General features: G+C 37.2%; 2 protein-coding genes and 2 long non-coding RNA genes across 12 annotated transcripts in view; 3 read left to right on the plus strand and 1 right to left on the minus strand.

The window, feature by feature from the left end:
• The window catches only part of LOC127873667 (coiled-coil and C2 domain-containing protein 2A-like), a 99,254-nt gene extending 91,045 nt beyond the window's left edge, over nt 1–8,209 (plus strand). For all 9 annotated transcript variants that reach the window (XM_052417582.1, XM_052417588.1, XM_052417580.1 and 6 more), the window contains 6 exons: nt 1,463–1,552; nt 1,998–2,246; nt 2,442–2,564; nt 3,062–3,222; nt 5,392–5,467; nt 7,309–8,209. In XM_052417582.1, the coding sequence (XP_052273542.1) occupies nt 1,463–1,552; nt 1,998–2,246; nt 2,442–2,564; nt 3,062–3,222; nt 5,392–5,467; nt 7,309–7,497 (888 nt within the window). In that variant the 3' untranslated portion in view covers nt 7,498–8,209. The remainder of the gene's footprint in view (nt 1–1,462; nt 1,553–1,997; nt 2,247–2,441; nt 2,565–3,061; nt 3,223–5,391; nt 5,468–7,308) is intronic.
• Nucleotides 8,210–8,275: 66 nt separating this feature from the next.
• On the plus strand, nt 8,276–10,935 carry LOC127874417 (uncharacterized). Its single transcript, XR_008046890.1, has 2 exons — nt 8,276–9,322; nt 9,687–10,935. It is a non-coding gene; the product is annotated as an uncharacterized LOC127874417 (long non-coding RNA).
• A 1,254-nt stretch (nt 10,936–12,189) lies between these two features.
• LOC127873803 (uncharacterized) lies at nt 12,190–14,567 on the minus strand. Its single transcript, XM_052417795.1, has 2 exons — nt 13,947–14,567; nt 12,190–12,728 (listed from the first exon to the last, which is right to left on the minus strand). Exons 1-2 carry the CDS (start codon nt 14,040–14,042, stop codon nt 12,363–12,365), a joined length of 462 nt encoding a protein of 153 aa, XP_052273755.1. The 5' UTR covers nt 14,043–14,567; the 3' UTR covers nt 12,190–12,362.
• LOC127873804 (uncharacterized) lies at nt 13,403–14,544 on the plus strand. Its single transcript, XR_008046396.1, has 2 exons — nt 13,403–13,565; nt 13,693–14,544. It is a non-coding gene; the product is annotated as an uncharacterized LOC127873804 (long non-coding RNA).
• Nucleotides 14,568–15,118: the final 551 nt, after the last annotated feature.

Genomic DNA, 15,118 nt, shown 5'->3' on the forward strand with positions numbered 1-15,118 from the left:
ATGGGGCTTAATGCCTGTGTGGAAAGTGGCATCACAGATAAGTCTCTTCCAAACAAAAATTGAGTTTAGACGGAAAGTGTCTTCCCTGATAAGTCTGTGCAGACTGCTCAGATGGGACAAATTTTTATATACAGGCATTAAACGCCATTTTCCCAGAACAAAGCTCATATCTGTTTGTTTTGTTAGATTATCAATTATACTTTGGGAGTGATAAGAGACAGAAAGATATTTTTCTGCAAAGCACAGCTATTTTTTTATGATTGATGGCATAATTAAATGTTCAAATTGTTCTTACTGAATATTGACATCAAATACAGTCTTCTATAAAGTTGTATTGCTATTAATAATTCATATAATTAGTTGTGATATTTTGAACAATTATGATTTTCTTTACGATCATTGAAATTTGTAGCCGAGATTAGTGATCATTATAGAATGATGTTTATTACTGTAAAATCATTATAATTTGAGGGATGGTAATTTTTAGTTTATTTCATGGTTTTACCAATCAACTAATTTAAAACAAACACATGGAAAATGACTGGCGTAAATTCCTTTCTCTTTTTTCAAAAATCATAAATCCATGATTTTGCATGTTCACCAAAAGTTTTTTTTTTTATTTCAAAATTTTATGTCGACAAATATAAATGATTGTACAGTATATAACCTAAAATCCTGATAAGTAATGAGACAGGTAGTGCTGAATTAATAAGCAATCATAACTTGTCAGTTGAGAGCTTGAATGTCTTACTAGCCTTCTTTCTCATATGCTAATAGGGTCTTATGGCTTTCATTATGAGCCTGGTTCTGGGAAAACTGGGCTTAATGCATCTGCATGAAGTGTTGTCCTTGAAAAGCCTATGCAGACTGCACTGCACAGTTTTTATGCTCACCCAAAAATCTTTGGGGGGAGCATATAGTCGCCGCTTCGTCTGTCCGTCCGTGTGTCTGTCCGTCCGTGCACAATTTTTGTCCGGGCTATTTCTCAGCAATTAATGACCGGAATTCAATGAAACTTTATGGGAAGCTTCACTACCAAGAGGAGATGTGCATATTATCAGCGGGTTCTGGTCGGATGATTTTTCACAGAGTTATGGCCCTTTGAAATTTTCCATTAACTGTACATATAGTTCAATTCTTGTCCGGGCTATTTCTCAGCAACTAAAGACCGGAATTCAATGAAACTTTATGGGAAGCTTCACTACCAAGAAGAGATGTGCATATTATCAGCGGGTTCTGGTCGGATGATTTTTCACAGAGTTATGGCCCTTTGAAATTTTCTATAAAAAATTTTTGTGTCCCCCCCCCAACTACTGTGCCCTCAAGACGTTTCCTTTTATCTGAATATATAGTGCAATATTGTGACAAAAAACCTTTGGGGAGCATCACCTGTCTTCGACGGTTTCTTGTTCCAAAATGCTGCTCCTTATAACTTCTTATAACTCCTATGCTGTGCTTTTAGGAGTTGGTGGCCAGGTACGTCAGTCTGATCCCGTTCGTGCCAGATGCAGCCATCTTCCCTGGTCTCTGTGATATCTGGAACACCTGTGATGTGAGTGCACACAATTTCCAACTTTTTTTAGATGATACTTAACCCTTTCCCACTCGGAGGCAAAATGAAAATGGCTATGTGCAAACAGCATAAAACCAGAACAGCCTGCGAGTAACTCGCAGTCTGTTCAGGTTTTATGTTGTTTGCTGCTCATCAGTATTTAAGGTTTGGAAATGAAGCCTTAAAAACTTGAATTTAGTAAAAAGGTCTTAAATTTAATATAACTTTCTAAGGGACTACAAATGCGTGAAAATACGTATCTAAGTGGTAAAAGATTAACTTAACTCCCAACTGTGGATCAATCCACAAGCTGTTTCAGAAATGTATTATTTAGATTATAACATTAAATCTAATTATGTGTTTAAAATTATTTTATTTTAAAGATCATGTTACAATCATGTTTAGCTCTCCTTAATTGAAATCTTCCTCCTAAATCTGTGCCCAGCAATTTCTGGCCATGCTGTCGGGTGATGAGGAGGAACATGCCATCCTTCTGGTGAACTATTTCCTGCACATGGGCATCAAGGCATGGCTCATCTGCGGCAATGCCATACCCGAGGGTCCCACTGCCTACGTACTTACAGAGGAGGCTAACGTCCACTATATCTGGAATCCGTCCTCTGGGGAGAGATTCCGCACCAATGATGCCACCTGCCCTCTGCGTAGCATCGGATGTATTGTGAATAATGAGAATGTACGTTTTTGTAATTTTATGTTAACACAGAATGAATAAAGAATGCTCTTCATTTCAAATACCGGTATGGCTGCAGATAAATCCAAAGCAATACTATAGTAAATATTTAAATAACGGTAAATCAAAACTTCAGTTAAAATCCCAACCAGCAGAACGATTCTGCTATGTCATTAATCCCTGCGTGTACATATTCAGATCTGGGCAAACATTCAGCCGTATGACAAGCCAGATCAGATGATGTACAGCCTGACTGAAACCTCATGCTGGGAACCACTGTTCAACAACAGCAGACGCAACCCTGGCCTGCAGAGCATACAGGTAACTCATCACAGCAGACGCAATTTTCAAATTGTTTGGAAAATGGGCTTATGCATACCAGCACTGCATATTGTGTATTTGCTTGCTCTCACATTATGCATTGCACAATTTCCACACCCTCAACTAAGCACCTTTGATTATGGACGGTTTTCCAGGTGGAATCAACGTACCATATGCCTAATGAAAACTGATTACATATATTTACATTAGGGGTTCTGAGACAACAGGTCTTAATGCATGCCATACAGTGTTGTCCCAGATTAGCCTGTGCATTCCTCACAGGCTAATCATGAAGGACACTTTCCTCCTTGGCTGGATCTATGCTAAGAAATGGCTTCCTTTAAACAAAAAATACCATAAAAGCAGTAAGTGTCATTCCTTATTAGCCTGTGTACACTGCACAGGCTTACCTAGGATGACACTTTACACACATGCATTAACCTTTTTATAACTATTTGCCACTTTAAATGAAACGCGTTGTTGTGTGTGTGTTCCAGCCAGAGCGTCTGTACTATCTGCAGACGGACAAGGACTTTGTGACGGAGCTACAGGAGAAGATCCAGCATGTGCTCAAGAACAAGGTCATGGACTGGCGCAGCCGCTACATCACGCGCTGGAACAGACACTGCTCCCAGATCATGAGGAAGACCCTGCCACTGTGAGTCACATTGTTAGGCGGTCACAGAGTGAGAGGTTTTTGGATACGCCAATTGAGCAGATTGAAACTCAATTTTTTTCTGCAAACACAAAGTTTGAGGTGTTAGATGCTTTTGTTTTATGTCAGGTGCTTTTCTGCAACAATCATGTCTAGCCACTTGCTGTCATACAACATTTTCTGCAATCTTGCTCAGTGTAAGCATTTCATGGCCAAGACAAGAATCCATAGATTTTTGCATAATCTTATTTCACAAGGAATTTAAGACCAAATCAAGTGGAGCGTGCACAAATAGAAGCTTGCAAGTACCTCTTGGGTGTTAAAACTGCGGTCAATAAATGTTAAGCTTTAGGAGAATGTGGCCGTTTACCAATGTACATCATTTATCACTTAAAATGTATAAAATACTGGTGTAAACTTCTCCAGATGCCTGATATAAAAAAACTGTTATAAAATGTTAAAGTCATTAGATGATATTGGAAGGTGAAATTGGGCTTTGGATGTAAATGAGGTTTTTATACGCCCGTTTTTAAAAACGGGACGTATTATAGTTTCACCCTTGGCGGGCGGTGGGTGGGCGGCGTCCACAGCAGTGTCCGCTCTCTAATTCAAATAGTTTTCATCCGATCTTCAACAAACTTGGCCAGAAGTTGTATCTAGACAATATGTAGGTCAAGTTCGAATATGGGTCATGCCGGGTCAAAAACTAGGTCACGGGGTCACTTACTGCATTTCAAGGATTTAGCATGGTGTCCGCTCTCTAATTGAAGTAGTTTCCATCCGATCTTCAACTCATTTGGTCAGAAGTTGTATCTAAATGATAACTAGGTCAAGTTACAATATGTGTCATGCCAGGTCAAAAACTAGGTCACAAGGTCACATAGTGCATTTCAAAGATTTAGCATGGTGTGTGCTTTCTAACTGAAGTAGTTTTCATCCGATCTTCACCACATTTGGTCAGAAGTTGTGTCGAGATGATATATAGGTCAAGTTCAAATATGGGTCATGGTGTAGTTATCAAGTTGTCCAAAACTTACAAACGGGCGTATCTTGTGACAGTTTGGCACTCTTAAATATGGGTTCCGCTTTATTTGGGTCTCACAGGATGTTGGTGATATTGATTTATTCATGCTCCATTTTAAACAACGTCTGAGTGATTGTGAGACTCAAACCTGTCATGAAAACATAAATGACTATTCTAGACGTGATACTTACAGGCAATTAAAAAGTTTGTTGCAGGCAAGCGTAAGCGAGATTTCGTTGTTTGAGCCATAGGTTTCAAATAGAGTTAGGTATACAATTAGGAATACCAAGAAACCTTAGAATATGTGCACATTGTCAATCAATTCAAAGCGGCACAATAGGGGGCATTGTGTTTCTGACCAACACATCTCTTGTTATCCCCCGCCATAGGCGGAGGGATATTGTTTTTGCGTTGTCCGTCCGTCCTTCAGTCCATCCTTCCGTCCGTCTTTCCGGAGCCATATCTTGGAAGTGCTTTGGGGAATTTCATTGAAACTTGGTATGAGTATATATATATATGGATAAGAGGATGATGCACGCCAAATGGCATTGTATACCATCTGTAAATAACGCAGTTATGGCCCTTTGTATCTTGAAAAAATGCTTTTTGTGTGTGTCCGGAGCTATATCTTGGAAGTGATTTGGCGGATTTCATTGAAACTTGGTATGAGTATATATATGAATAAGAGGATGATGCACGCCAAATGGCATTTGTACACCATCTGTTAATAACGGAGTTATGGCCCTTTGTATCTTTTAAAAATGCTTTTTCGATTGTCAAATATAACCCTTTTGTGTCCAGAAGCATATTGGAGGGGGATATCAATTCAATGAATTTGCTTGTTTATTTCTAGTTTTACTTGCTCATATTCTCTGTTTCTAGTTTCACTTGCAAATATTCTCTGTTTCTAGTTTAACTTTTTCATATTCTGTTTCTAGGGTCACTGCTCATCATATTCTCTGTTTTATGTTTTACTTGCTGCTATTCTCTGTTTCTAGTTTTACTTTCTCATATTCTTTATTTCTAGTTCTTCTTGCTCATAATCTCTATTTCTAGTTTTACTTGCTTATATTCTCCATTTCTAGTTTTACCTGCTCATATTCTCTATTTCTAGTTTTACTTGCTTATATGCTCTGGTTCCATTCCAGGCTTGAAGAGTCCCTGGGAAAGAGTGTCGATCAGGACCACATCAAGGAACTGGAGGCTTCGTTCTCCTCCTACAAGGTTTATACAGTGGCAATGGAAACCTGAACTGCACTTGCCTCAATCCCCATCATTAAATTTTTTAGCTCACCTGAGCACGTGGTGCTCATGGTGAGCTTTTGTGATCACCTTTGTCCGTTGTCAACAGTTACTTTGTGAACATTCTTTAGGCCACATTTTATTGTCCAATCTTCATGAAACTTGGTCAGAACATTTGTCCCAATGATATCTTGGCTGAGTTTGAAACAAGGTCATATGATGTGCAATAGTAGATCTTTCGGTCAAATTAGATAACAAGCTTGTTAACACTCTAGAAGTCAAAATTATAGTCCAATCTTCTTGAAATGTGGACTGAACATTTTTTTAATGACATTTCAGCTGAATTCGAAAGTGGTTCTAGTCCGTTGAAAACCATGGCCACCAGGGCAGAGGGCAGCTTTCCTTACATGACTGTTGTAAAACCTTGTAAACAGAACGGAAGTCAAATTTATTGTCCAATCTTTGTCAGACAGTTGCTCTAATGATTTCTTGGCTGTTATCACTTTTGAAGTTACATTTTTAGTCCAATCTTCTTGAAGCTTATTCAGAAAATTTATTCTAATTATGTATGGGCCAAATTTGAAAATTGTTCAAGTCTGTTGAAAGCTTTGGCAGCCAGGGGGCAGGCAGTTTTCCTTATATGGCTTTAGTAAAACCTTGTTAACAATCTAATGGCCATATTTATCGGCCAAAATTAATGAATCTTGGTCAGAACTTTGTCCCAATAAAATCTTGGCTGAGTTGGAAACTTGGTCATGTGAACTAAAAAAGTAGGTCACCTTCAAGGTCAAATAAGAAAGCATGTGTAAACTCTAGAAGTAACAATCTTTTTCAAATCTTTATGAACCTGGGTCAGAACATTTCTTTAAAAGATATCTCATTCTTGGTAAAAATAAAAATGGCCTAGAAATGTTATATATATGTTTCATAAAATACTTTAATTATTTTGAACTCCAACTCATCAGAATAGTTTTAGGGTCTTGGGTGAGCGCCTTAGGGCCCATGGCCCTCTTGTTGTTCTGTCTACAAAGTCAGTCTCCATGTGCCTCACTCTGGGAAAACAGGGCTGAATGCATGTGTGTAAAGTGTAGAGCCAGATTTGCCTGTGCAGTTCATGGATTTTATTAAAAGGACGTATCCACTCTGCAGTCTTCACAGACTAATTTGGGTTGACACTTTTCTCATACATAAGCCCCATTTTTTCAAGAACAACAAGAACAAGTCCCATTTTGAATCCATACTGTACTTTTCTATTCAGTACACAAGTACGTTTTTCATTATTATTTAATAGTGCTTTCTGACAGTAATAAGTATGAAATGACAGATTCTGATGATTCAAGATAATCCCTTTCATTATTTTCATTTTAAATTGTTATTATTTTATTAGCTCAGCTGTTTTCGGAGAGAAATTGTCATAGCGAACTCGTCATCCGCCGTCCAGCATCTGCCACTGCTGTGCTAAAACCTTAATATTGGCTCTTAAATCAAAGTGCTTCCACCGACAACTTTGAAACTTCATATGTAGATGCACCTTGATGAGTTCTACACACCACACTTATAGTTGGGTCACTAGGTCAAAGGTCAAGGTCACTGTGACCTCTAAAAAAAATTCTGACAAGCTTTCATTTATTCAAAACTGCACCCGCAGCCGGGCGTTGGCACCCGTTATGAGATGCTCTTATTTTAAGAACGAATTGTGGGCTTTTTATGTTAAATTTAAGTGGAAAACCTTAAAATTTTTGGGCAGGATTTTTTTCTGAACAATCTTAACTATACACATAATGTTAAAGAAAAAGAAACACTATATTCCTTTATAATTCCAGGTGTCAGGTTTCCCAATCAACATGCCGTTCACTGAAGTGGATCCGATCGTGGAGACAGTGTATGCCACTGGGGTGCACGGTCACGAGTCGAACGAGATCGAGTTTGCGCTGGCCGTCTACGTGCACCCTTATCCAAACTCTGTCCTCTCTGTGTGGGTGTACGTGGCCTCACTCATGAAAAACCGCTAGAGAGACTGAGGGCTAACTGGGGCCTCTATCCCCACCAAACAATTCATAGACTTGAGTCTAAGAATAAATAATATTATTTTAACCCTTTACCACTTCGATACATATTTTGACGCATTTGTAGTCTCTTAGAAGGTTACATTTATTAAAAACCTTCCTTACTCAATTCAAGTTTTAAAAGCTTCATTTCCGACCCTTAGATACTGATGCGCAGCAAACAACATAAAACCTGAACAGACTGAGAGTTACTCGCAGGCTGTTCTGGTTTTATGCTGTTTGCACATAGCCATTTTCACTTTGCTTCTGAGTGGGAAAGGATTAATTGTAATATTTAAGATTTGCTTTAATTTTGAGTCCAACTTATTAACGCCCTCTATCTACATCATTCTTCATATAGAACATTTTGTTGAGGACATTATCACCAGTGAAAGCCTGTATATATTCAAATGATAGAAGATTTTTCTTGCATCTAAGTCTACGATTTATTCTTAAGTCTAAGAATGGATTGGTGAATACGGATAGACTGATGATGAGAGCATGGGAATGTGTTTAAAGTTTGTACTTGTTGAGAGCGATGGACCGTCCATATTTTATCATGAATCTGTGATAATACATTTTAGTAATTTGTGACAATATATGTAGGTTTTATTTATTTTAGAAAGTGTGTATCATGGTATACTAGTATAATACATTTTAATAAACATCTAAAAACTGATCATCCTTGTTGTATTGACATTTTTACTGAAGGTATTCGTATATATATATATATATATATATATATATATATATAGTTTCAGATTGGGTAAAATGGTGGGTCAAACGTCCATTTTACCGCCGTATTGTTGGGTCTTTAGTCGATTGTCGGGTCCCAAAGTCGATTATCGGGCACTTGGACCCGACAGTTGAAGACCCACTTAATAAAAGGCTGCTTAACATCCTCATGACTATTTTTTAATTCAAATTTGCGTATGTAATTTTACTCGAATTGTCGGGCCTATATCTCCCATTCGCAAACTTTAGATCAAACTCCTCACGGCAGTTACTTCCCTTGGGCATCTTCTAGAATAAGGGAGGCCACTGAGCCCTTTTCGGAAAGTCGCATATCTCCCCTGAGTATTCTCCGGAATTGGAGGTTCTCAATCGCTGGCATTCGGTACCCCTCGCAGATTATCATAATACTTATCCGATGTTTGACGGAAAGGGCCGAGAATGTGCGATTGAATCGCTGGGTAGTATTGATTTCCAGTAACAATGGCGTCGAATGAGAAAGAAAACGATCGTTATCTGTCTGACATCGAAATTGACAAATTAAGTGTTGCACAATTGAAGGATTATTTACGATTTCATAATCATTATGTGTCAGGGAATAAGAATGAACTTGTCTTGAGGACAAAAGGCGTACAAAAGCTAGGATTAAATGATCGACAGCTGCACAGGAATGCGGAAGTAAATTATGAAAAAAGGAAAACAGAAAAACTTTTTACGCCACTCGGTGAAAAGCTGCCACATCCAGATGTATTAAAAACGTTGAGTAGTGACTTAATGGACTTTCCTACATTAATAGATAGTGACATCTACAATTATTTTGTGCTGAAAATGAACACACAAAAACAATTGAGATCAAAAAATTGTATTATGTTTACAGACATAAACACAGTATTTTGTACCATGACATAAGTGACAAATGGGAACATTGTTTTGTTAAATGCAAAGTATTACCATCACTACCGAGTGCAAATGTGAAAGAAAACCCAGATCACAGTGTGTGGCTCTGTCTGTCAAAGGTCACTGGACAGGTTCATTCAGCGGAATGTAATTGCACAGCCGGGTGAGTGTACACAGTTTTTCATATAAGTTCTTGCAATATTGAAACGAGGTTATAAATAATTTATCAAGAGACATGCCTCTGTTACAATCCTAGTTGCAATAATCCAACTCCCAGCTATATTTACCCTCTGGGTTGTGAGGTGTACGAATGTACTCATAAACCCTCAGAGCATTCAAGAAGAACTAGTAGTTACGATCCCCGAATCGGCATTATACCAATCATTTTCATAGATCTATATACTGGTCACAAGCTATTCTCGGGATGGACCAGTTTCTGGGAAATTTTCATCAAAATTTAGATGCTCGAGCAAAAAAAAAAGTGCAGTTTGAAAGTATGTCTAATTATTATGTTTATATATTTTCAGGAGCGGAGAAGCATGTATCCATATTGGTGCATTTATGTATGCCCTTTCTGATCTCACTGCTAAAAAGAAGGACGGCACTCTAAGATCAACCTCAAAAAAATGCGTGTGGGACAGATTTAATAATCCCCGGAAAAGAAAGCGAACGCCTAAAAAGTCTAGCGAATTTACATTTCGGAAACATACCTTTGAGTCAAAATTAGAGCCAGTCGAAAATAACACCAGAAAAGAACTTCTTGCGATTTCTGTAAATGAGAACAGTTTCCGTTCAAAACTCGAAAATATGCAACCCAACAGCTGGATGGCTTTTGAACTTTGTAGAAGAGAAGGAAGAGGTGAAATTACCAAAGTTTATAGAAATTGGATATAACTTTAGTGATAGCGTAGATCTGAATAGTGAAACTGTGAAGGATAAAATGTCGAAAATGATGGATATGCTACAAATGGATGAACTTGAATGCCAAAGTATTGAAAAATTAACCAGAGGTCAGGGAAAGAACGTACTTTGGGAAGATGAAAGAAAATTACGTGTAACTGCATCCAATTTTGGTGAAGTAATTTTACTGAAACAAGAGACTGAAAGATTTAAAAGAAATTGAGTGCAATCTTTAAAGAATAGTAACAAATATGAATTTAAGATCACAATTGTGAATTTCTCGCAAGCTTACCCTTGCTCCTAGAATATGTTTTTATAATTTTGATGTCTCACTTTTCTCTAGAGATTAACCCTTTACTTCTTAAATATGTATTTTCAAGCTTTTGTAGTTCCTTAAAAAGTTAAATGTAATAAAGTACCTTTATTACTAAATTTAAGTTTTAAAGGCTTCATTTCCAACCCTTAAATACTGATGAGCAGCAAACAGTATAAAACCTGAACAGACTGCGAGTTACTAGCATGCTGTTCTGGTTTTATGCTGTTTTCACTGTGCTTCCAAGTGGAATAGGGTTAAATAACAAAAGTTAACGCCAGATCAGAAAATAATTTAAGTAACAACAGTACAGGACATCATTGAGGTCCCTCCTTTTTTATGTTTCAATAGTCATTTAGCTCTACAAAGCATATAAATATTGTACATAAAAGTGTATGAATGTATAAATATTTATCAACTGTTCATATTATGAATTTTACAGTAGTACATGTAGAATGCTTTTCAACGATTTGTGTACGGTTCATTAATACCATCACAACGTGATTGTCAATTGTTATTCCGCTAAATTGATTTGCTCTTAAAATGATAAATCATAAAAAGAACTTTTGCTATGTTATTATCCATCACTTATTACCTTACCTGTGTTTGGAGAAAAACCGAAGGGTTTACGATAATAATCTGTTTCAAAATGTTAAAATGATATGAAATTAATGAGTGGCAAGCATGAACCAAATTAAGAAAATCAACACAGAGGTATCAACAGCTGCATCTTATTAAAAATCTGTGCACAATGCTTTTTGTCCAAGTATAGATCATTTCAGAACCCCATTGAGTTAATAGACACCTTGGAAGCTTTGCTGGTATGACTTCTGCTTTACATCTGACAAGTACTCTGCAGGTGTTGCTACTTGTATCAGAAATCTTGGTTTTAAACAAGAGCTGTCACCATAGGATGACTTATGCCCCCTATATACGCTTGATAGAAGTTATGAGCATTTTCCCAAACCTAAATGCATATTTCGAAACCTAAACACGGACCCTAAGTTTAAGGTCAAGGTCACAGGGGTCAAAGTTTGTGTGCATATGGAAAGGCCTTGACCATATACACATGCATGCCAAATATGAAAATGCTATCTGAAGCGACATAGAAGTTATGAGCATTTTTCGAAACCTAAACGCAAAGTGTGACGGACAGACCGACAGACAGTCCGATCACTATAGCGACATAGAAGTTATGAGCTTTTTTCGAAACCTAAATGCATATTCGAAACCTAAACGCGGACCCTTAGTTTAAGGTCAAGGTCACAGGGGTCAAAATTTGTGTGCGTATGGAAAAGCTTTGTCCATATACACATGCATGCCAAATATGAAATTGCTATCCAAAGCGACATAGCAGTTATGAGGATTTTTCGAAACCTAAACGCAAAGTGTGACGGACGGACAGACCGACAGACAGTCTGATCACTATATGCCCTCCTTCGGGGGCATAAATATTCTTGACGGGTTTATTGCTCCCAATTATAAATTAACTGTTGATTAAGTCTTCAGTAGCAGTACTAAACCTTAAAGACAAACATTTACTTAGGTATACAAAAGAAATCTGTGTTTTCAACGCTCTGTGTCAATTAATGTATGTAAACTTGAATCCAGTACAATATTTATCAGAATTTCAGTCTTATAATTTGTTTGGTCTTACAAAACTGCTTTCAAGCAAGAAAACATGTATAAATATATTGGCACAAACACACAAACGCAGAAACACAATTTTCTTTTTTTGCCTGAAAATGTTTGTATGGAATATGAGACAAGAAAATAATAATCAGTAACAATTTTATTTTCACAAATGAAAGCTGACTGTAAAATGTGAAATTAAGTATTATTCACATAATTACATAGTATATTACTTATACATACATGCAATGGTCAAACACTTCTAGTTAAATTGTATACTGAATTTCTCACAAAGTTCACTTGTTCAGCTTCTTATCAAACTTAATTTGTACTAGTTTTAAGGAGCCACTTTTCCAGTTTATATTAGCATGACTATTTTCAGTTTATAAACACACTTTATTTTCCGGGGACAGGTTTTTCGTGCTAACCCTGCTTTCATTCCAACACTGACCTCATCAAATAAACACTCAAAAGTTCCAGCAGTTGGGATACCAGTGTAGAACAACACCTTATCGTCATCATCCCTTATATCCTCAAAGGTGAAGCTAGGCCGATCCACTTGTATCCCAACTGTCGACGTTTCAGTAGAAGTCTGGGTTGATATACTTCTGGGAACTCTCGTATCGTCGGTTTGAGTAACCACAGAAATCAGCTCCGGTTGCACTTGTTCACACTGATGACGGATTATGGCGGGTACTGGTGTAAACCTTCCATAGTCATGGAGCTGAAATAAATAAATACATTTTTACAAGCAAAGTAAATGCAGTTTGAAGTAAAGATTATAGGTCTTTCTGTATTTTACTAAGGCATCACCAAACTGATAACTTCTTCAGTTTTTTTCTTTAAAAATGGGAAGAGCATGAAAAACAACTATCTATTTATACTGCCAAGTGCCCTTTCGAGCATGGTAGGCAGACATGGACATTATCGAGTCGGTTTCCTGGGAAGAACCAGTACTTGGTGTCCATGGAGGAGATAATTAGAATGCTTCCCAAGTAAGGAGTGAACCCACTAACACCCGATCGCTAGGCGGATATCTCATCCACTACAACACCGCGACCTTGAACTACAAATATTTTTTTATGTCCCCCACTATAGAAGTGGGGGACATATTGTTTTTGCCCTGTCTGTTGGTTGGTCTGTTGGTTGGTTGGTTTGCGCCAACTTAAACATTTTGCAATAACTTTTGCTATATTGAATATAGCAACTTGATATTTGGCATGCATGAGTATCTCATGGAGCTGCACATTTTGAGTGGTGAAAGGTCAGAGGTCAAATATATGTGGCCTAAATTGCTCATTTTATGAATACTTTTGCAATATTGAAGATAGCAACTCGATATTTGGCATGCATGTGTATCTCATGGAGCTGCACATTTGAGTGGTGAAAGGTCAAAGTCAAGGTCATCCTTCAAGGTCAGAGGTAAAACATATTTGTCCCAAATCGCTTATTTTATTAATACTTTTGAAATATTGAAGATAGCAACTTGATATTTGGCATGCATGTGTATCTCATGGAGCTGCACAATTTGAGTGGTGAAAGGTCAAGGTCATCCTTCAAGGTCAGAGGTCAAATATATGTGGCCCAAATCGCTTATTTTATGAATACACTTGCAATATTAAAGATAGCAACTTGATATTTGGCATGCACGTGTATCTCATGGAGCTGCACATTTTGAGTGGTGAAAGGTCAAGGTCATCCTTAAAGGTCAAATATATGGGTCAAAATTGCTCATGTAATGTCACTTCTGCAATATTGAAGCTAGCAATTTTATATTTGAAATGCATGTGTATCTCATGGAGCTGCACATTTTGAGTGGTGAAGGGTCAAGGTCATCCTTCAAGGTCAAACATTATTTAGGGGGACATTGTGTTTCACAAACGCATCTTGTTTCAAATTATCTTTATTCAACAACATTTTGTATAACGATAAAACAACTCACTCTTAGAGATACGTCTAGTAGTGATGCACTGCTTTCAACCAACAAACCATCTGCCTCGTTCTCGAAACTCAAGTCTGGTGAACGGTTATCTGACATTTCCTCAGTTTCTGGTGTGGAATTCGTCTCATCTGCTTCAGGGCCATTTTCCAGAGTCTGTAAGGTAAACAAATAAAATTAAATCAGCACATCAAAGACCTAGAAATACACATACTTTTTCAAACTAACATGAAAGAATGATGTTCAGATACGTAATATTTATGCTTCTGTATCATGTTGTAAACACCGTCAGATTCTATACCGATAGAGTAACTGACCCATGTTCATTCTTGAAACCTCGTATAGCCTAGTGGCAACATATCCGCTTCAAAATATCAGATACCATTGGTTCGATCCTCGGCTGTGAGCTACATAAAATAAATCATGAACTGTGCCATGGGTATGTCTGCCATTATCCCATGCTTGATTGTACCACAAGGAATCACTGATTTGAATAGTAAGCTCGATTTAATAATCCATCGGAATCGTTTTAAGGTGATAATCTGATTACACGCAGTGCGCAATCTGATTATGTGATGACTTAAATTAGTATAAGTATTAATATGATTTAATAAGAATAGTATATGTGCCTTTATACACGCGTTCAATGCCATAATACCGGTAAAATCATAAGTTGATTTAGATATCAGTACATTAATAAATGTCTATATATTATAATCATACAATACGCAATTTTACAATGCCGAAGTAATGTTATTTACTGAAATAAGATCTATTTTCGCATGACACTGGCTGTATAGCAAGTAGTCTTATATAAATAAGAGCAACATTACTTCAAGCACGTACACTTAACAAAAAGAGTTCTCCGTTTAAAAATGATGGTATTAAGGTGTTACTAAATATAAAATACCCAACAGCGGGCGAGCGTTTAATTGCACTTTGCGCTTGATGAATAATGTTATACAATTATTATGGGCAAATTTATAATTTCAAAACATTATTAGTTGTTGATGTTATTCGCGTTCAATAAATACATCAGTTCTTCTTATCAACCTGATGCCTGTTGCCTGCTACAGTTTCTTATCATAATTGTATAAACTACAATACACCATCAGCGGCCGAGAGCAGAATACCGGCCGCTAAATAAATTGTGACTTGCATCAAATCTCAGGTCA

The sequence above is a fragment of the Dreissena polymorpha genome, chromosome 3 (genome assembly GCF_020536995.1).
Source record: "Dreissena polymorpha isolate Duluth1 chromosome 3, UMN_Dpol_1.0, whole genome shotgun sequence".
In the NCBI taxonomy this organism is placed as follows: domain Eukaryota; kingdom Metazoa; phylum Mollusca; class Bivalvia; order Myida; family Dreissenidae; genus Dreissena; species Dreissena polymorpha.

Excerpts from the sequence above, each read along its gene's own strand:
- LOC127873803 (XM_052417795.1), bottom strand. The coding sequence starts at position 14,042 with ATGTCAGATAACCGTTCACCAGACTTGAGTTTCGAGAACGAGGCAGAT. Across the intron at positions 12,729-13,946 it reads TACTAGACGTATCTCTAAGA|CTCCATGACTATGGAAGGTT; the intron begins GTGAGTTGTTTT and ends TATTTATTTCAG.